At 46.4% G+C, this 22,663-nt stretch overlaps 1 protein-coding gene across 4 annotated transcripts in view; it reads right to left on the minus strand.

Annotated features, from left to right (window-relative positions):
- LOC142566760 (tRNA (34-2'-O)-methyltransferase regulator WDR6) overlaps window positions 1-22,663 on the minus strand; it is a 247,736-nt gene that overhangs the window by 179,070 nt on the left and 46,003 nt on the right. For all 4 annotated transcript variants that reach the window (XR_012825126.1, XR_012825125.1, XM_075677651.1 and 1 more), the window contains exon 6: window positions 21,288-21,581. Coding sequence is in view for 2 of the 4 variants with exons in the window: in XM_075677651.1 (XP_075533766.1) it covers window positions 21,288-21,581 (294 nt within the window). In the remaining 2 variants the exon portion in view is untranslated. The remainder of the gene's footprint in view (window positions 1-21,287; window positions 21,582-22,663) is intronic.

Genomic DNA, 22,663 nt, shown 5'->3' on the forward strand with positions numbered 1-22,663 from the left:
CGTGGATAGCTCATGTGGTGACAGCTGATAAACTGGAGGGTTGATGGGCAGAATGGTTAATTTTGGGGCTTTCAATATAACAAACTTTTAGAATAACGATCAATTTGCCGCAGTCCCCTAAGGTTCAATATAAAGTTAAACCTCGATATAATGAAGTAGGTAAAATAGGCAATTTGCTTCATTATATAAAAATTTCATTGTATTGAAATTCGACCTTTTATGCAAATAAGTACAGTCGCCGATAGATTTTTCTTACACGGAAAGGGGCCACAGAATTTCCCGTATTATCGGGCAATCGGAAAAAGCAAATATGAATGAGAACACAATTCATTTTGAAGAATTTAGGAGTCGGTGACGAATGAAATGGTTTCATGCCACGTCAATGATATCTTCACATCGGCAGTACAAATTAATTGAAAGCAGCCACACTTTCACATGCACTCCGCCCCCACAGCTGATAGCATCGCCAGCACTGAGAAGACGCCATGATGAAAAGCGCCAGTAGAGGGCAAGCCAATGCTTCGCCTGCCTCTCGCTCCAACAGGTCACCGAAACTCGAGATTACGCAACCTTCAATACTAAACGCATGGGAAGACAGCTTACATGATGCTACCTGCCATCTGCACCTGTGGAAGTTTCCATTTATTGTCTGTGCATTCCTGTGCTGAAGAAGAGAAATTTCTTTATATAGAAATTGCGTACAAACACACATTGTTATATTGAGGTTGTAATGACATGGTGTTCTAAGGACAAGAGGTTATGAAAAGTGAAATACTTCATTTATATAGATAATTTTGACAATTTTTTTTGATCATTTCGATAATATCGATAATTTCGTTATATTCAAGTTCGTTATAGTGAGGTTTAACTGTATAGGGATTTCACTGTACATGTATATTCTCGTTTGGATTAAAGATTCCTACTTGAAAGTCAGCACTTGCTCTAGTCTGCTCTTTGGTTTACGTCCTTGTCCTAAGTCACGCTGTTACATTTTGAATCATGCAGAACCAACTAGCCCAATCTTTGATGTTATCAATGTACAGAAGAACCTTTTTGATACGATCCTGCTTCGTATGATTTTGCGGTGCCAAAGCTTACGTTCGTGAACCTAAAAAAAATGACCCAATACAGTCATATGTCTTTTTCTACAGCTTAATATGTTCCTGGAAAACAAGATTTTTTGGCACCAACATTCAGTATGCTGCCAAATTGTGATTGTATGATACGTATTCTGGCCGCTATATCCCACGCAAACAAGAAAAGGCACAAGGCACACGCAATCGAGAGCAGTAGGCAACCACAATGGCAGCTTCCCCACAGTACTCGCCTGCCCTGGGTCAAGAGATAATGCCACCATGGACTCAGTTTCCTATTCCAGTACCGCCAAATATCCTCCCGGGTTGTCGCATATTGCCATTCACAGTTATTGCCACCAACCCATTGTGATAAGCATCTTCACCTATCTGTTACACAGCATGTGTGGTGAAAGAAGCGTACTGCACGCTTTTAATGGCCGTTAACCCAAACACGCCTGTGTTTCTTGCTGCAGGTGGTGCAAGGTTTCGCCCTGGCGGCATTGTGGCATCATATTCTGGCACTGCCCACCAGCTCAACTTCATTTCGGTTTCCCATCGACGTCTTAAAATGAGGATGTGCATCTCGGGCCCTGCGAGGTCAACGTGCGTCGGTATCTCGTGCTGCAATGATTCTCACCCAGTGAGCACATCAACACTTCCTGTGAACATGCTCCACCCAAGAAGCTGCTGACTCAGGCTAAATATGAGGAGTGTGAACAAAAGCTTGCCAAAGCCACAAAAACGATAATGCGCGTTTCAGACCACTCCAGCCCCGCCACATTGCCACGCCTCGATGTTTCATGTTGCAACAATTCACGCAATGCTTCACATTACGTAGATGCGAACTACGGCTGAGTCTGCCAAATTTTTTGAGTGACTTCAAATTGTATGTTTTCCTGGTTGGTACGTTCTTTCTCGGCTTCTTTCTCTTTTCCCAAAATCTGTGAATGATGTTCTACTGTATTTTCTCAGCAAGATGAATATGGACCTGGCGAGGTGAAGTGTAGCGATATTTACCATATTTACTTAAATCTAGGCCAGCCTCGTTTTTAAGCGAACCCCTGAAAGTCCGAAGCCAGAAAAAAAAAAAAGCTTACCGTAGAAACTCGCATATAATACGAGTTTTTTTTCCTATTATTAGTGTCCCAAATTTTCGCTTTGTACTATATGCGGATGTGAACGATAATTTCAGTCAGAAATTTGGGCTAAAAGTTTTGGTTTCGTTATTGCTGCGTAGCTATGGCTTGGCTTCCTTTTTGCTGCGTGGTTACGGCTGGGTTTCGTTATTGCTGCCTGACTACAGCATCGTTTCCTTATTGTTGAGGGCGCACCTTGGCAGCACACGTGCAAACCACGCTTCGCGAAGTACATCTTTTTTATTCCGCATTGAAAGACCAAGATGACCGGACTACGAAAACAGCACTGTGCTGTTTTCAAGAGAAAGATTATTTTAGCTGCACAGGACATCGACAACAGTGTGGCCGGGAGGCAGTTTGGCATCAACAAGGGAAGCATTCGCGGATGGCGTCGACAGAAGGAAGCCCTTTTCGTGTGCAGTGGAATGCTAAGAAGGTTTTGCGGCCCGAAGAGTGGGACATTCCCAGAAATCGAACTCGCCCTGACGATGTTTGTACGCCAACAGCGAGCCGTGCATCTAGCTGTGAGTGTGGAGCTTATGCAAGCAAAAGCTAAGGAGCTTGCAAGAGAAAAAGGGCTGCCAAGGTCCGCCTTCAAAGCGAGCAAGCACTGGATTTATCGCTAGATGTGCCGTGCTGGTTTTTCCTTATGCCACCGAACTTCCATTTCGCAAAAGCTGCTTGAATCGTTCGAAGAGCTGCTTGTGGCTTTCCAGCACCACATTATTTCGCTTTGCAAGTCCAAGAACTTCCAGCTAGGGCAAATCAGCAATGCTGACCAAACACCGATTTATCTGGACATGCCATCGCCCCTCACTGTGCATAAAAAGGGTTCTAAACAAGTTCATGTCCGGTCCACTGGCAACGAGAAAATGCAAGTTACCGTCATGTTGTCGTGCATGGAAGACGGACGCAAGCTCCCACCCTATGTGGTCTTGAAGTGCAAGACAGTGCCTAAAGGTGAGGAGCTGCCAAAAAATGTGGTCGTGAGATGCCATGAGAAAGGCTGGATGAACGAGAATATTGTGCTCGACTGAATAAACTCCGTCTCGTGTAGGCGGCCCGGCACACTATTGTCGTTCCCGTCCATCATCGTGCTGGATGCATTTCGTTGCCATTTGGCCGACTCAGTGAAGAGGCTGCTGTGCGAATCCGGCACTGAACTCGTCTTTATCCCGGGTGGGATGATGTCTCAGCTGCAGCCTTTAGATGCTTGCGTGAATGAGCCGTTCAAGAACACGGTCAAGCAGTGTTACGCAGATTTATGCAGCACCGACGGGACTCAGTACATGTTACGTGACATTGACAAGAGCAAAATCCCGCCTATGACTTTAACGGGCTTATTTAAGCGGCCCCGCAATGTATATATTCTTTCATTCTCTTCTTTTATATCCTTCACCAACCATGGAATAAACAGTGCACGCTTCGCACCAGAAATCGTCTCGCCCCTGCCTTGTCGCCATGGTCTACTGGACGCCTGCAGCCCACCTGCAGCCTGCTGACAACGCCACGTTACCCAGGAGTAACGCCAGTCGAGGTTCGAGTAACCGGCGTCGCAACAACTGGTTGGCAGCGATGGGATACGCTACCCCGGAGGCCCCAACTTTGGATGACATCTAAGAGATCATCTCCTCTTTGTCCTGGAGACAACTGCCGAAGGAAGGTATCAGGATTCATGACTGCATATGGTGAATGCATGACTTTTCTTCACTGAGATATCACTTGGCTTTAAGTATTTGTTGGGGAAATACAAAGCAGTGATTCTTCTTTAACCGTTGATGGAAGTTTTGAGTATGTCGAGGTTGTTATAGAGTGAAGAGTTAGCAGCACTAAGGGCAGCCATGAACTTGAAGGCACTAAAGAAGCCGGAGTTGCATAACTTGGCCAGAGAGCTGGGCCTCCAAAATGCCGAATCGAAGAGAAAGTCGGAGATCATTGAGGCGATTGAAGTGATTGGGGCAGATGACGAACTGAAGGAATGCCTAGAGAGCATTGCGCATAGGGGGGAAGAGCGTAAGTGTCTAGAAGAAAAAGAAGAGCACGAGCGGGCAGCATGTGAGGCCAAAGAAGAGCGCAACCGTGTTGCATGCGATGCACTCGTAATGAGGCGCCTAGATATGCGCCTCATTTGCGCCATATCTAGGCGCCTAGCAGTCTAGGTGCCTAGACTGCTACTCTGCGAGCTGGAACTGTGGATGCACCTGTCCAAAGCCTTCGACATCGACGCGTGTCGCAGGGCGAGAGGTCAACAAGAACCGCACACAGCGACGCGGCCACCGTCGCAGCCAGCAAGTTTACGCGGACACGTCACGACATGGCCGGCGCCCAAGGCCCGTCGTCTACCGGCTGCGGCCTGACAAGCGACACGTCGGCCGGATCTCGCGGAAGTGCCATCGACCCTGCCACCGCGAAGCGAGCCGTCCGCAGCCCCAGTAGCGGCCTGCCGTCCTCTCCCACCTTGTCGTTGGCATTGGAGGAGATGCAGCAAGAGCAGGAGCGGCACACGCGACGCGTCATCTTCTGCTTGGCGCTGGCACTCGGCTGCGTCGTGCTTGTTGTGCTCGTCGTGCTCGTCGTGCTCGCGGTCATCGTGCGGCTGATGTTCGCCGAGCCGGCGAACAACGCCAGACCCAGCAGGCTCGAGCACAGGGTCGAGACCGTGAGTCGCGCACCGGAGCGTGGGAAGGCGTCCCGGGACGACGCCGGTGTCGGCAAGTGGGACGATCGCGGCAGTGCGTGGGGCAACAGGCGATGGGAGGAAGCGCGCGCGGAGAAGCCGCTTCTGGCCGGGACGAAGCTTAAGCACCGATATTCGATCGACGTGAAGAGGACGTGAAGCCCGGTTCTATCTTTGTTTCTGGGGAGCACACAGGCCTGGACAGGACATGGCGCACTCGGCTTCCAGCGCACAGACACTTTCAGGAAGGACGACTAGTTCTTTGAGAGCGAAATACTACTGTTACGTCACGTGACACTTCGTAACGGGATTAAGAAACCGCGGGGCCTAGCACCAATGCACGGCTACACCCCGCACCTCCACCAAATTAATGTTATGTAAAGCTGAAGCCGAATACTATTTACAATTTATTTACAGGTAAGCTCACGGAGCCAAAATGGCGACGCTATATCAAACCGGCACACACGTCGTCTTCGTCCTCCTCAGTGCAGCCACACTGTGGCAGCTGTTCCGTAGCAATATTCAGTTTCTGAAGGCTAAAAATACTGAAAGAGATAGCACAGAGGCACAAAAAAGCGAGCGCAGAATGACAGACTTGATGGCATCCTACACAGTAGGAGGGGACATAGGTCTTTTTCTGGTGCAGTTTGAGCGTGCGTGTGAGAAGGCAAAATTCATGAGAAACACGCAGCCACAATGCTTGCTTACGTTGCTGCCACGTGAGGTAGCTGATATCATCACCCGCATGGGTAAAGAAGAAGCAGAGGACTTCGATATTGTCAAAGCGAGTTTGCTTAAAAAGTACAGATTATCAGCAGGAGCATTCAGGCGAAAATTCAGGGAGGTCGAGCATACCAAAAGTGAGTCATAATTTAGATTTCGCATACACCTTGGAGATAAACCTGAAAGAATGGCTCAGAGAAGAGGGTGCACTCGGCAATGCCAAAAAGGCAATGCAGTGCGTTGCATTAAAACAGTTCTTCCACCGGCTCCCAGAAAACATCAAGTATTGGGTTCAGGATAGGCCAGGCGTGGACAATATCATGAGAGCGGCCGATCTCGCTGAGGAGTATGTAACTCGCCGTGCGTTCGAAGGCAAAGAAGCTCTTAAGAAGGAGATGAATAAATACAGACCCGACAAGCCAGACAGATGATCAAAGTCAAGTCAGTATAAATCAAAGAAAAGGTCAGATTCGGTGAAAAATAGTGACAAGAACAGCAAGGGAAAGGAGGAGTCACCAAACACCAGAAAGGCAAAAGAAAAAAAGCTTTCGAGGCAAAGAAACCAGTAGTTTGCTACAACTGCCAGCAAACAGGGCATATCTCCACGGGGTGGAAAAATCCCAAACTAGTGTTGATGTCACTAAGTAGTAATGAGGAAAATTTGAAATTGCTAGAACCGTACATCCGAGATCTCATGGTAAACGGCAAACCATGTCGGGTGCTTCGCGACTCAGCAGCCACAATGGACGTGGTGCACCCGTCGTAGGTGAAGGGAGGCCAGTTCACGGGAGAATGTGCTTGGATAAGGCAAGCTGTAAAGGCCTCCAGTGTTTGTCTCCCTGTGGCAGATTCGCATTGAAGGCCCTTTTGGAGTACTGGACACTGAAGCCGCCGTCTCTGCACATCTCCCACCACAGTATCCATATTTGTTTTCTAACAAATCTGAGGATTTGCTGCAACGCGGGGAAATCGGGTTTAGTGAGAGAATAGTACAAGCCCTAACTCGTTCCAAGGCAAGGGAGCTCGCGGCCAAGACAGTGTACGAATGTCCAGTGGTGGAGGAAACAGGTTTGACGGACGATTCGTCAACCAGCACCAAACAGGACAGCCTTATAGGGGATATTGTGGAAAGTACACTAGCTAATGAAGAGGTCAGGAAACCTCCAAAGCCTGAAATGTCTAGAGAGGCCGAATGCAGAAGAAAGTTATTGAATGTAAGCCCTGCCACATTGAATACTGAACAGGAAAAAGATTCCACCCTGCAGAACCTAAGGCCAGATGCAAAAGAAGGTGTGGTCAAACAGAATGTAATGTTCCTCAAGAGGGCAGGCGTCCTCAATAGAAAGTACGCCAGTCGAAAGGGAGTGCAATTTGACCAACTCGCGGTGCCGCATCCTTATCGTGAGCAGCTCCTGCATCTGGTCCACGGGGGCTTTTGGACAGGGCATCTGGGCATTCGGAAAACAAAGGACCGCTTACTGCAGGAATTTTACTGGCCCGGCTGCTTTCGGGAAGTGGAAGCATTCGTGAGACGCTGCGACACATGTCAACGCATAGGCAAGCCCGGAGATAAGGCTAAAGCACCAATGAGACTTGTTCCCATTACCACGGAGCCATTTCGCAGGCTCATAATAGACACAGTGGGACCACTTCCTGCAAAGCAGTCTGGCTATCGGCATATTCTCACTGTACTATGCCCCGCAACGAAATTCCCACAGGCGGTGCCCCTCAAAGAACTAAGCTCGGTGGAGATCGTCAACGCGCTTTTGTCTATCTTCGCACGAGTAGGGTTCCCCGCAGAAATACGGTCAGATCAAGGATCCGTCTTTACGAGCGCATTGACCTCGACATTTCTGAAAATGTGTGGCATTAAAATTTCTCATAGCTCAGTGTACCACCCACAGTCAAACGCAGTAGAGAAAGTCCACTCAGTCATGAAACGGCTTTTGCGAGCCCTTTGTTATGAGCATAAAGCCGATTGGGAAGTTTGCTTGCCTGCAGCAATGTTCGCGCTTCGAACTGCACCGCATGAGTCAACTGGTTTTTCTTCTACAGAGCTCGTTTACGGTTGCTGCCTTCGGTCCCCTCTTCGCATTGTTCGAGAAGCCTGGGAAGGCCAGGCGGACGACCCTTCGATTGTGGCCTACGTGCTAGGGCTGTTAGACCGACTGCACACATCTCAAGAATTAGCAGGGCAGGAAATGCGCAAGGCCCAAAGCAAGGCTAAGCATTACTATGACGGGACGGCTCGAACTTGACGCTTTGGAGTTAGGGAAAAGGTAATGATTCTGAAACCCTCATTGAAAAACAAACTAGAGGTTGAATGGGAAGGACCGGTTGACATAATTCAGAAATTATATGATACGAACTACGTAATCTTGGTACCGGGAAAACGAAGGACACCACCAGTATACCACAGCAATCTGTGGTACACTTGTACACTGGCAGAGGGCGGCCATTGTGAACATACACAATGCACGGTCATCCTTTTACTTGTTGGAATACTGCCTGTCCGCTTTATTGCAGTGCAAAGCACACAATGGTAGGAACATATTTCTGAATTTATACTTTAAAATTTTTCAGTTCTGCTTTATATCAGGCAGTGGGGTACCCAAATTTGGAACAGTGAAGATTGAATTGCTATAGAATTACTAATATTTGCTATATCAAAAAAAGTATTCCTATCATTGTGCTCCTTATGTTTTCTAGTACCTAGGCATGTGCCGATATGAATGTCTGTAGTGCAGTTATTTTTCTATTGTTTCTGAAAATGATGAATAATGAATTTCCTTTATTTTCGGAACTAGATTGCCTACTGGAAAAATAATTACATATTTGAAATCAGCACAAAAATCTTAATAGGAAACCTTCATAAATATTGATGGAAAAAATGATTAAAATTATTTTAATAGCAGTGTCCCCCCTTAAGCCGAATTCTCGGACACAGTCGACGACCGATAATTCAGACTCCACAGTGAACATAAATACGTCCGAACTATCAGATGTCCAAAAAAACGAGTGTAACCAAAAAATATCACTTTATTTACGTTTTAAGGCCCCTATGCACGGGACAAGTGGTCGACGCGTTGCTGCACGCACTTCCGCTTATGTGCAACCAAGTCCGCCTGTATTTCTGCCAGTTTTGAGTTTCACTGTACACCGACACAAGGACTGCAAATGCTTGTGTCAGATCCGCATGTGGAAGGCTCCAGAGTACACAGCGCATCATCATCCGAGTCAGAGTCGCTGTTTGACGGTGGGAGAACTTGCTCAATTATTTCGTCACCATTCATTTCGGCACACGACGAAACCGTGCTGTCGACGTCTGCAAATTCTACAAATCTAATGGCGGCAGGGATCGGCACACCGCAGCCTGGCAGGTTATCGATGATGTCCACATTTGAGCTCATTGTGGTAGGTGGAAGTTCAGCCTCTTCAGTTGCTGAGTCGGGCTCATTCGGACTGCAACTCAAGACTTGTTTAGAGTCGGACTGCGAGGGCACCGTTGGTGCCATTTGATGCGGCCTATCGATAACTTCACATGAAAGACTTCTTGGTGCCAGCAGAGTGCTGTCTGGAACGCAAACTAAACAAACAAGCACAGCCATGGCAGAATGCTGCCTGCAAGAAAAATTCAACAAACAGAATGGCGATAGCGGGCCATATGCCGGGGTGCCGGAAAAAGATGTGATGATTGTGATGTTGATGCGACCTCACAATTCAGGCAAAGCCTCCAAAAAGCCTCCAAGTTGCAGTTAAATCTCAGAGGCGTAGAGCGGCGACCAAGGCAAGGCATGGCATCAGAGATTACCGTCTAGCGTGTAATCTCCGAGGCCATATTGATGTATTGTCGAGGTTGTCAGAGGAGATAACGGCGGCAGAGTTGGCATACACTACAGCCACGGACGGAGTCCGGATAATCGAATGCAGAGCTGGAGGCGCCACGAAGCTGTCTGAATTACCAAGCATGTCCAGATTATCAGTGTCCGATTTATCGATCAGCGACTGTACACCGAACAATGTGGGAGCGTTGGGTTGGTTTTCCATAGACTAAATGTAAAGCAGCTTCGTATAAAGGGGCACTAAAGGCAAATACTAACCCGACATGGACTGTTAAACCACCATTCCAGAAACCTCGCAGCGCTTGTTTCATGCCAAGAAGAGACTTAGTTTACAAGAAAATTGCGTCTGAAAGGTTCGTATACCTTTAGCGTAATTTAGCGTAATTTAGGCAGCCATGTGCTCGTCGCTCAGGAACCCTTTCTGCCTTCTTGTGCAGTTGATCGTCCAGCTTGGCGCATGGCATCCTGTACCTTTGGAAGCCGAAGCCGTGTCTGCTCCCTCATCACTGCGGCTGGTATCTGTCTCTGACATCAGCGCACGTGGACTTCTGGATCAGATCAGCGGGCCAATATCGTCCTTCCTTTCCTCTACTGCACAACTGAATCACTGCCATCGCCTGGCTGCCTTTAGTGGACACAGGGGAGTGACAGCTACGTGCTCGTCGCTCAGGAACCCTTTCTGCCTTCTAGTGCAGGTTAGTAGTACTACGTCCTTGTACTCTAAGCGAACGAGCAATGTTTGTTTGCTGCTGCTCCCGTGTCCACAAGCTTTGCGAGCATCTTTACGTGACTGTGTGTTTGTCACGAAAAGCTTACTATGTGTGGCGACGTCGAGTCCAATCCTGGGCCCCCTAAGTTAGATCCAAGCTGTAAGCCTAATAATGACGCCGTGCTTTCTGCTATTGCTGCTCTTTCCTCGAAGTTTGATTCACGGCATAAAGAAATCATGGATGCTCTTAATAAACTTGGAAATAAACAAGAAGCGCTTGCATCGAAGGTATCCGATTTAACTGTTCGAGTACCCGCAGTTGAAGTAGCCGCAGTTAAACTAATAGCCGTAGTTGAACTAAGGCGGGCAGTTGAGCACTGATGTGCCACACATCGTTGCTGATGCAGTCAGCAAAGAACAAGCCGCACTGCAGTCCAACCTTGATGATCTTGAGGATCGTTCGAGGTGTGAAAATCTAATATTTTATGGAATCACCGACACTACTTCGGGAAATTGTGCACAGTCAGAAAAGAAACACAGGAGCGCAATTTTCTTTCCCGCCACCTGAACTTGGATATCCAGGAGGGACAGATTTCACGGGCACATAGATTGGGCAATTTCGTCGCAAACAAATCCCGGCCAATTGTCGTGAAATTTGATTCTTCAAAGTTTAAAAAATGGCATTCTTTCCCAAGGAGCAAAGTTTAAGGGCACCGGTGTATCATTAGGTGAAGATTTCTGCAGGGCCACTTGACAATTGCAGAAACACATAATTGAATTTGGCAAAGCAAGCAGCTATTCTTACACACTTCGCCATAACAGACTCGTAAACGAAAAACGTATGTGTACTACCCAACTACAAACAGGGTCTGTGAGTCCAGTCCTGCTTTTACTTTTACTTCACATGTTTCAGCTGACACGTCAGTAAATTTTCCCACCACTAGCTCATCCTAGTAAACATCACACTCTAATACCGACAACCTATCAATTGTATTCACGAATATCAGAAGGATCCTTAATAAACTAACCGATTTGTCGTCCGTTGCTGATTCCTGTTCAGCAGACATCATCATCCTCACTGAAACATGGCTATCGGCTAAAATAAAAGATAGCGAAATCTTTGACTGCGAGAAAGCATATACAGTAAAACTTCATTAAACTGTACCCACTTAAACAGTCGTTTCGTTTTAAAAGCAGTAAAGTCGAATCCCTGACTCAGCAGTCATTGAAAATAATGTGTTTTGTATCCGCATAAACCATACCAGCTTATTGCGCACGCGTCGGTTAACATGTAGTGTTTCCATTTTTCGTTGCAGAAACACGGCAGTGCCTTATCTCCATTGGGTGGCCCAGCAGAACAAGCCTCAGAGGTCTGAACAATGGCCTCCAAGCGCCCTGTGCGTTTGCGCGTGAAGCCACATCAACATCAACATCATTTCGGCGCGCCGTCCCAGGGAGTGTAGTGGTGTCGTGTAAGAAAGGACTCGGGTCATGCCAAAGCTCAGATAAAAAAAGACACCAGGTGCTCAGCATAGAAGAAAAATTAGACATCGTTCGTGCTGTCGAACGTGACACAAAGAAGTCAGCGCTGGCATGCAACATGGGTCTACTGTTGACTACAGTGCGTGGCATTTGGGATGTGAAGAAGTCGCTCAGCAGCGCTGCTGCGACCGCAAAGAGATGTCGGCTGTGAGGTTCGACTTTTCGCCATCGTTGCCTCTGTTTTGCCGAAGTGTTGCCCAGCGACAGTGATAAGAATCACACGGAAACCGACAGCATGGGCAATTCAGGCCCGACAGTGGCAGAAGCTGCGCGTTACGTCAGCCTCACAAATGCAATCGTCGCGAAGAGAACAGCACCCCGCAATGAAAAGGTGCCTCGCGACTTCTGCAATGCTGCTGCGCCTGCGCACGGAGAATATGCAACACTAACAAGGAATCTGCAATGCGAGTGTTTGCTGAGAAGAGGGGGCTGGTTGAAAAGCTAGCTCGCAGCTTCAGTAAGTTTGAGGCTGCTGTCATCGCTGCTAGGCTGCCGCGGCGGCATCAAATGAAAATAACACTTTTGTCGCGTGAAGTAAATAAACACTGCAAGCTTTTCCCCCTTTCATCACACTCTCTCTTCCGCTTTTGACAGGTAAGTGGGCGATCTCATGCTATTTCGGTTAAGCAGTACTACCATTTAGTACATACTTTTTCCAAGCTCCGGCCAACTATGGTTTAACGAGGTTTCACTGCACTATTTATAGGTATGACCGTGACATTCACTCCGGAGGGGGCGTATTGGTTGCTGTCAGTGACTCACTTGTTTCTTCACCTGTTGCTATAGCAAACCCTCTGGAATTAGTTTGTGTACGTGTTCTAGCTGGCTATCGAGAATCTGTTTTGTAAATGCTATTGGCCTCCCACTGCATCCATGTCATTTTGTAATGAATTACACGACGCATTTGACAGCATAACCATTCAATTCCCCAGCCTGCCATTGTTTCTCTTGGATGATTTTAATTAGCCTGCCATTATGTGGAGCCACCAGGCTACTACTCTTAAACATAATTCTTCTGAGTGTATTAATTTTCTGAGCCTCTGTAATGATTTTAATCTAACCCAACTTGTTCTTCAACCAACCAGAACCACTGTATCAGTCTCCAACATTCTTGATCTTGTTTTGACCAACACACCTGACGTAGCTAGCCCTCTTACTTACCTCTCTGCACTAAGTGATCATTCTTTGATCCACTTTACAATCAAAGCTAGGGTCTTATCCGACACAAAGCATAAAATGGTTCGCAATTACGGTCGGGCAGACGTAACGTCGATAATAGCTGAAATGCAATAGTTCCTCCTTGATTTTATGCGCGATTTCTCTAGGCGCACAATTGAGGAAAACTGGTGCCTCTATAAAAATAAACTGGGTTGTTTAGTCGAGCACTTCATACCACAGCGAAAGATAATTTCTAACCCACAGGTGCCCTGGTTTACCACTGCTCTAAAACGGCTTTCAAACAAAAAGAAACGTCTTTTTCGTCGTGCTAAGCGAACCAATAACCCCGATCATTGGACTGCCTATTTCCAAATAAATATGCAGTACAATAACAGCATCGAACATGCCAAGGATTTCTTTTTCAACACTACTTCGCCGAAAATGTTGCAAACTAATCCGTGCAAGTTCTGGAACATTGTCAGCGGCTCGGAGAATCGTCCTATCCAACTTGCATGCGATGATAATACTTTAGTGCCGCCTCCACAGTGCTGCTGAGTGTTTAACGATGGTTTGTTTCTTTTGCATGTTTTTACGACTTTAACTTTCCTCCTATTTATCCCACAATCATTGATTCTGTAGGCACTGGTAAACTCATTAGTAATCTTAAAATTTCATCTTCGTCTGGCTGTGATTCAATTACGTCAAAAATATTGAAAATGACCGAAGTGTACTCTTCTGTTATCTTGTCCAACATTTTTGCTCAATCTTTAGAGTGCTCCACAATTCCCGATGATTGGAAGGGAGGGAAGGTGGTTCCTGTCCATAAGTAAGGTAATGTACATCTTCCCAATAATTACAGACCCGCATCCCATGTTAGCTTCTTGAACACGTTATTTATTCTCATTTAATCAAATTTCTAGAGGGAAATTCTTCACTAAATCCCAGCGTGGTTTCAGGAAAATGTTTTCCTGTGAAATGCAGCTACTATCTTTTACTAATGATCTCTTTAAAAATGACTTCAGCTTTAACACTGATTGCATATTCTTGGATTTCACTAAAGCTTTTGATGGGGTGGCGCATGACTTACTTCTTCTTAAATTAAGTAAACTTAACTTAAGCACCAAGGTATTCTGCTGGATTAAAGATTTTCTTTCTGACCGCACCCAATTTGTGACTGCTAATAACTGTTCATCTACTCTTTCGCCTGTCTCATCCGGCGTCCCACAAGGATCAGTGTTGGGACCCTTACTCTTTCTCAATTACATTAACGACCTCCCTGACTGCATCACATTTTCATCAATAAAACTTTTTGCCAACGATTGCGTTCTCTATAAAAAACTCTCCCAAGCCTCTGATCAGCATGAACGTCAAGATCTTAACCACTTGTCCTCATGATGCAATACATGCATGGTGCGGCTCAACCTCAAGAAGTGTAAAAGCATGTGAATAACTCGACGCGGCCACACTATTAGCAGTGAGTATTTTCTTGGCGGCATCCGACTAGATCCTGTGACATCATACAAGTACCTAGGCATCCACATCAGTTCTGATCTTTCTTGGCGCATACAAGTTAACTGTGTTACCGCATGCTGGGGTACTTGCGACGCAATTTTTCCCGAGCACCATCGTCTGTAAAACTACATCAATATAAAACTCCTGTTCAACCTAAATTAGATTACGCATGCACTATCTGGGACCCCAAAAACATCACACTTTCATAAATTATTGAATCCACCCAGAATTGCGCAGCACCATTTCATTCTATCAAATTACTCTCGGCATTCCAGCGTATCATCAATGAAAGCAACACTTGCCTACCTGAACTATCTTTGCGCCGTAAATGCTCTCGCCTTTCATTGTTCCACAAAATCTATCACTATAATCCAATATTAAAAGACGTTCTTTTTTCCGCTCCCGTCTACGTGTCATTGCGTTCAGATCATAATTACAAAGTTGGTGTGCCATCTTGTTGGACTAATACCTACAGCGAATCTTTCATTCCAAAGACAAGCAAAGAATGGAACCACCTTCCCGCTTCCATCGCCAACATCAACAGCTTCAAGACTGCCATTCACGAAACCTTTTGTTAACTTGTTTTTCTTTACTTGTTATAACTGTATTTTTTCTCTCTTTTACTGTGCTAATATTTTATTTACTACTCCTTCCTGTAATGCTCTCGGGCTTTGGAAGTATGCTAAATAAATAAATTCAAGTCACCCACCCCTGAGTGGGGGAGTGGTGACATTACCTACGCCATCACTGCCCTTTACTGCTATTGGGGAGCAAAACGACACCCGACAAATGGGGCAACGGTTTTCTGCACAAAATGCTAATACACAGCGATGGAGAAGCCAAGCCAAGACAGAGCATTGGAGTCGCCTGTGCAGCTGCTCTTGGTGAAGAAGCGTGGACCGTTTGGGAATTCCACGACATCCCATGGACGTGGCATTATCTACTACTTGCAGTTAGTGTGAGCTTTATGAGCCAGCAAAACCATCCAAGCACTATGCAATAATGAAACTACTGAAACGCAAAAGCACAGGAGAATCTAAAGTGGAGAAAACGAAACCTTTCAACCACCCACGTCACTGCCACGTCATGAGTTATTTTTTTTAAAAGATCAAATAGAACTGGAGAAGCAGCATTTTATTTCATCTTATAATGCAATACAATGATCTTTCTATTGCGAGTAGATGAGCGCTAGAGACAGAATTTTAATGAGGAGTGCCTTTACCATCGAGCTAATACTTGAATTTCCCAGAGAAGTCTCCAATCATGTCCTGCGCTTACCTCAATTTCTTGAATACTAAAGCTCTGTTTGGGATAATACTCATGCCTTAGAAGTTCTCGAGCACAACTTTATCACTTTAGCTGGACTTAATTTGCCTTTAGTGTCCCTCTAATATGAACAGCTTTAGATATACTCTTCGGTCAACACAAACTTTCGCAGGGGCTGCCAACACTGGCGATTCCGCAAAGCGGGGACTGCAGTCCTGGCGGGGCATCCACGCACACCAAAAGAAAAAAAAAACGCTGCTTAGCACAGCAGCGCAAAGCGAATCTGCTCTGTGAAGGGAGGGAGCGAGAGAAGCGAGAAAGAAAACTGAAAAAAAAAAAAAAATCTTTCATGCGTCACAATGAGTCTTTCAATCGAGCAGAAAAAGCAAGATTTGCGTTTTTATATATCGCAGGCATGGTCGACAGCCATGTGGCAAGCACCTCCTCGAAACCAAAACTAGCGAAGCCTAGTCGATCTAGTACCATAGAAACCCATGTAGTATAGTTTGAGGTATCTTTCCATGTTTTACCATGTGAAATTTCCACAGTATTATATGCAGGTCCCAACAATTTTCAACCCAAATTCACAGTTCTGGTTATGGGATTACTCACTGCTATCATCATCAGGTTCTTGTGCCATCATCAGTTGCTACTGAAACCCCACTGACTTTGCAACAGCCACGCTTTGCACATTGTCAGAAGTATGAAAGCAATATTCAGCCACTTTTAAAAGAAAAGTGATTGTAGATGCCGAAACCATGGGCAGGTGTGATGCAGGGTGGCAGTTAGGTGTGAAGGAGCACAGCATTCACAGTTGGAGGAAGCAAAAGAAACCCTCTTTCTGTGCATGTGCTTGAAAAGTTTCCCGGGGCCCAAGAATGGAGTTTTTCCTGAGGTTGAACTGGACCTAACATACTTTGTCCAAGAGACATGAGCTGCACACCTCACTATCAACATAGAGCTACTTCAAGCAAAGGCAAGAGAGATTCCTACAGGAAAGAGCTTTCCGCGGATGGACTTGAAGGCAAGTAAGCACTGGGTGTCTCGTTTTATGCGCCACACAGGATTTTCGTTACGTCGGCGCACATCGATACTGCATAAGCAGCCGGAAAGCTACAAAGAGCTGCTTATGACCTTTCAGCACAAAGTGATTTCGCTGAGAAAGTCGGTCAACTTTCAGCTGGGCCAGATCAGCAATGCTGATCAAACGCCAGTATATCTAGACATGCCCTCAGCACTAACGGTGCAGTAGAAAGGTTTCAGGCAAGTTTTCGTGAGGTCAAGTAGAAATGAGAAAATGGGGGTCACCATAATGATGTCCTGCATGGCAGACGGTTGCAAACTCCCACTCCAAGTGGTGTTCAAATGGAAGACTCTGCCAAAAGGGGACAAGCTTAAAAAAAATCTTGTCATCCACTGTCAAGAAAAACGGTGAATGGACAAAGCACTGGTGCTTCATTGGATAAACTCTGTAAGGTGTCGGCAGCCCAGAGCACTGCTGGCACTCCCATCGTGGACGCTTTCAGCTGTCACCTGGCTGACTCGGTGAAGCAACTGCTACGCGAGTCCAGCACTGAGCTCGTTGTCGTTCGTCATCTCCCAGAATGACATCTCAGTTGCAACCGCTTGATGTGTGCATAAGTAAACCATTCAAAGGCCGCATCAAGTGCTTCTGTATATGGAATGGATGAGGTCGGGAGATCCTGAAGAGACTCCTGCCAAAGGGCTGAAATGGACCTCTCCAGCGATTCCCTGCTTGTGGATCGCTAACACTCCTCAAAACAACTTTCTTTTATTACTTGTCATAGAGGTTTCAAAATTCAGTCAAGTATAGAGTTTTTTATGCATATTTCAAATAAAGCACTACTTTTTTTGTGGCTGTTATAGTTTTAGAGTTATGTGATGCACAATGGCAAAATATAGTCATCTTAATGGGCGCTTTTTATGTAATAAGTTCTCACAAAAAGCATCGTACTGTAGCTTTTTTAGATCTTTGTAAATCGCAAAGTTCTGATACCTAGCGAAACAGTATGTACAATTACTGAAACTATGAAAAAAAAATTTGAACATTTCGACAAATTTTTTTCTCAATTCTCTTAAATATAGCCGTGTATGTACTTTTGCAACTTGCTGCTTGGAGATATTGCAATTTCAAGTAGATATTAGCACTGTACATATCTTCAAGAGTATGTATACCAAATTTCGTTAGTGTAAGACACTTGTAAGTGTACAGTCGACTCCCGATAATTCGAAGCCGCTTAATTGGAATTTTCGGTTAATTAGAAGTGAAGTGCTGGTCCCGTCAGTTTTGCATATAATCCTATAGAAGAAATCGCTCAATAATTCGAAGTCCTCATCCAGTAATATTGTTTAATTGGAAGTTAATTTTCAGCCGGGATCCTCGAGGTGACCGTCATTCTTTGGTAGAATGTGAAATTTTTTAAGTGTTGCAACAGTTCCGTGCTCCGCGTTGGTGTCATCGCCACCGCAGCCGCCCGCAACGCCATCCTTCTTGGAGTGGCGCGATTATTCATTGCTACGGCTGCCATGGCCTCCGCGATCGACTCCAGCGGGAGGCGAAGCGGCTCCCGCCGGAGGCCACGCGCGGCTGCCGCACGTGGCCGGAGCTGATCGCGGAGGCCATGCGGGTGCCATAGGTGCACGCAGCGCTGCATACTGGCAGTGGCGAGATTGTGCGAGATTAGTCTTGCAGCGTGCGCAGCGTATGTCGAGGCGTGTGTTAGTCGAGCGCCTTTGTGCGGGAAGCTCGTAGGCTAGGTTGTTCCACGAGTGATTCGGAATTGACTGTACCTAGTCGCGCAGTTTATAGCCATGGCAAACCGTGGCTCTCATCGCACGCTCGACCTGGCAACGAAAGTCGAGGTTTTGAAGGAAGTTGAGAAGGGAGGTGCCACCAAACAAGACATAGCGCGCAAGTACGGGATCAAGCCGAACACGCTCTCTAACTACATCAAGAACAAGCGCACAATAATGGATGCATTTGAGAACGACACGTTCAAGACTTCTCGGAAGCGAATGCGCACCGGCGCTTACCCAGAGTTGGAGAAGGCTCTGCTGGTTTGGGTTAGGGAGGCCAGGAGCAACAAACTTCCTCTCAGCGGAGACATCGTTGCGATGAAAGCCCGAACACTTGCAGCAATGTTGGGGATCGATGACTTCGTTTCGTCAGATGGATGGCTGACGCGCTTTAAAGATCGCCATGACCTGGTTTTCAAGAGCGTGTGTGGTGAAAAGGCGTCCGTTAACCAGGAAACATGCGCCACGTGGAAGGACGGAAAGCTGCGTGAATATCTCTCCGAATACAGACCGGAAGACATCTTCAATGCAGATGAGACTGCACTCTTCTATCGGCTTCTACCAGAGAAGACCCTGACATTCAAGGACGACGACTGTGCTGGGGGCAAACGCAGCAAGGAGAGAGTGTCGGTGCTGATCGCGGCAAACATGACTGGCACGGAACGATGTCGGTTACTTGTGATCGGGAAAGCCGCGAAGCCGAGATGTTTTAAAGACGTGAAGACGCTACCTGTGGACTATGAGGCGAACAAAAAAGCGTGGATGACGGCCGAAATCTTCAAAAGCTGGATAAGCAAATTGGACCGCAAGTTTGCTGCTTCGAACCGCAAGGTGTTGTTCCTTGTCGATCACAGCAGTGCTCACGTGAATGTGCCAGCCTTGAGTGCAATACGCCTCGCATTTTTTCCTGCAAACACAACGGCTGTTTTGCAGCCAATGGACCAAGGCATCATCAAGAATGTTAGTCCTGTACAGGCGGCACCTCCTCGAGTGCATGATTTTGTGTATGGATAGCTCCACAAAGTACGAGGTGAGCCTGCTTAGTGCCATCCACATGTTGGCGCGAGCATGGGATCGTGTGAAGCAAGAAACAATCGCAAACTGCTTCAGGGCTTGCGGTTTTGTGGCAGCTTCTTCGGAGGATGCCTCTGAAATTTCAGCGGAGGAAGCGTCAACAAGCGAGCTTGACGGCACTGATTTTGGTGATGCTCTCGGGGACGTCAATTTTGAAGATTACGTCGCCGTAGACAAGGCGGTCGAAACGTGCGGTGCGCTGACGGATAGCGAAATTGTAGAGATTATTCGGCCCCAGGAAGCGACCCAGGAAAGCGACGATGACGTTGAAGGCGAGCCGCAACCTAAGGCTGCCGATGTAGCTGCGGGCCTTGCTCTTGCGGAGCGCTTCTTTGCCGCTGAAGGTAACGCGGAAGAAGCGTTCCGCCACATCTACAGCCTGCAGAACTTGCTTTCAGCAGCGCGATTCGGCAAGAAGAAGCAAAGCAAGATGACCGACTATTTTTCTTAGAGAAAATACTCGATTTCGCCACAAATAAAGTGCTGTTTTTTTGTGTTTTGTGCTTAATTGGAAGTTCGTTTAATTCGAAGTTTTTTGCGGTCCCCGTGAACTTCGTATTAACGGGAGTCGACTGTACAAGGTTATTTTCATGTGATTGTGAAAAAAATTAGTTGAAGTGTCCTAATTTTTTTTTAATAGTTCCAGTAATTGTACACACTGTTTGAATAGATATCGGCACTTTGCGGTCCACAAAGAGCTAAATAACCCACAGCACAAAGTGTTTTGCGAAAATTTATTACACAATAACGTGCCCGCAAAAATCACTCAATTTTGCCCTTATCTTGGACTTAAATCAAGAACTATAGCAGCTACACAGAAACTAATGACATATTTGAAATCTGCTTGAAATTCTCTAAAAGTGGGTGGATTTTCAAATCTCTAGCACAAATATTAAAGAAATGTTTTTTGGAGCAGCGTCTCCTTATAAGCCTGCATTCTCAAGGAGCTCGCCCATTGTGTGTTCAAGAAATGTTAGATATCGAACGCACTTCATGGTACTGGACAGAGTTTGTATGAGAGGATATCTTCGACAAGAAACTCTTGTGGGAAAGTGAAACGGACGAGAATGACTAAACAGTGAAGCGGAACAGACGACCATGAGTAAAGAGTGAAGTGCAATGGAAATAAATGCTTTCAGTGACTGTTTTCCTCAGCCTGTATGACGATGAACTGTTTTTTCTATTTTTAGTGTCCCCAAATTACACCTCGGACTATATACGGGTCCGAGCCAACTTGGATAAATGTGTGGGTCTTCCATGGCCTAATGGGTAGTGCGTTGGGCTGCTGCGCCAACCCTCACACCAACTTGGGTCACTGGGTATGTGGCACTGGATAGGTGCTGCTCGTCAGCGACAAAAAAGATCCTTTAGAATTCTTCCCATGCTCGGCAGAATCCAACCTGCACCACGCGTGGACTCTGCGGAGGCGTTGCTAGATGGCACAGCGTGTCCAGTGAAAACAACAAGAGAGGAGTCCTGCTGCATACATATTCCGGCGTTGGCAATGCCCTGTGTCACTACACTGCTTCAATGCCAATCACAATGATGTCGACATTCATCGTGGAATGAGTGCTGCCGAATCCAAATTTTTTATTAGTGTACCAGTCATATCACTACGCTGCGTGAAAAGTGTTGCAAAAGAAAATAAGGAAAGAAAAAAAAAAGAATGTGCAACTATTACTACAGGTTATCTCGTACGTGTGCATAGGCTCCAGGCACCACTCTGTATGACACACACACCAATGGAGCTCTCACCTCGCCAACGCTGAGGTAGCAGCTCCGCAAGATGGCAGCCCGCCACACGCGTGACTCGTGGCCGTACAGTGAATGCACCGAGCTGAACCACCCACTGGCCAGCTGGGCAGGCCCAAAGGGCAGCAGGGAAGCGGTGCCCAAGTTTGTGTTGACGCTGCTGGTGCCCAACCGTTCTGGTAAGGTGCCGCTCGACCCACCAGCCTCGTGGAACCGGTAGACACGCAGTGACCGGTCGTCGGATGTGGAGCAAAGCAGCCGTTGTGGTACATGGAAGCTCACCGAGAAGATCACACCCTGCCAACAAATGGGCGACAACAGTGGCATCGCATCATCCGATGCAACAGCATCCATGGCCTCATTTCTCTGGCCTCACAAATCATCAGCCTAAAAGGTTGCAGTGATAGCCCTGTTAAAGTTACACTGAGCTCACAGCAATGTCATACTGCCTGTTATCATCTCTTCAAAGACATGCTGCCCATTACTGGTGGTTCCGTCAAACTATTATCAAATTTTTAATCCGTCTCGACCATAATAGTAATACAGTCGAACTCACTCATAACAATGTTCAAGTGCCAAGAAAATCTTATTGTTACAACGAATAATTGTTATAACCGGGTTGCACCAAAAGAGCAGAGGGGACAAACATTCAGATATTTTAGTTGGACAGAAAACAGTACAGTCGAACCTACTTATACCATTACTGGTTCTAACAATACTCGAATGTAACAATGAGCAGCTGCTGCACAGTGAACTTTTGTGTCTGTTTTATGGTAAAATAATCTGCTAGCTAGAATGTTCCCATGCCACATTACTGGCTATAATAATTATAAATCAGGCTACTCAGTGCTGTGCCAAAAAGAAAAGCGACATTTAAGAAAAGAAAAGTGAGCCACTTTGCGCACCCGCCTTTGTTCTACACAACTCGCACAAGTGTGGACATATATTTTTACTCCAAAACTAATGAATTAGCAACGTTCCGTTGTGCTGAATACCAGTTAGGTTCTTTTAATAGTGAACCTGTGTTTTGCGGCAACCTTTTAATTGTTGCTCAGAAAGATTTTCTTTCCAGTTTTTAAAACACAGGAGGGCTAAACCAACTTTACACCGGTTAGGTTATCGTAAGGCCAATCTGTGTGACAGGCGGAAGGACCGCGCATCACGTGACTCGATCAATGCTCCGTGCGTAGCCGGTGCTGTCTGCACCGTTTCGTTGTCAGGTTTGGCTTGATTTACCACCTGTCAAAGAATCTGAAATCTGGAGGGCCACAGCAAGTTTACATGGCGCCTGCTACACACCCCCCCACCCTCTTCCTCTTCGTTCATCTGCTGTCTCTCGCTTTTGTTTGCAAGGCGGTTTGTCGACTTTCCAAGTGTCG

This window comes from Dermacentor variabilis, unplaced genomic scaffold (genome assembly GCF_050947875.1).
Source record: "Dermacentor variabilis isolate Ectoservices unplaced genomic scaffold, ASM5094787v1 scaffold_13, whole genome shotgun sequence".
Classification (NCBI taxonomy): Eukaryota; Metazoa; Arthropoda; class Arachnida; order Ixodida; family Ixodidae; genus Dermacentor; species Dermacentor variabilis.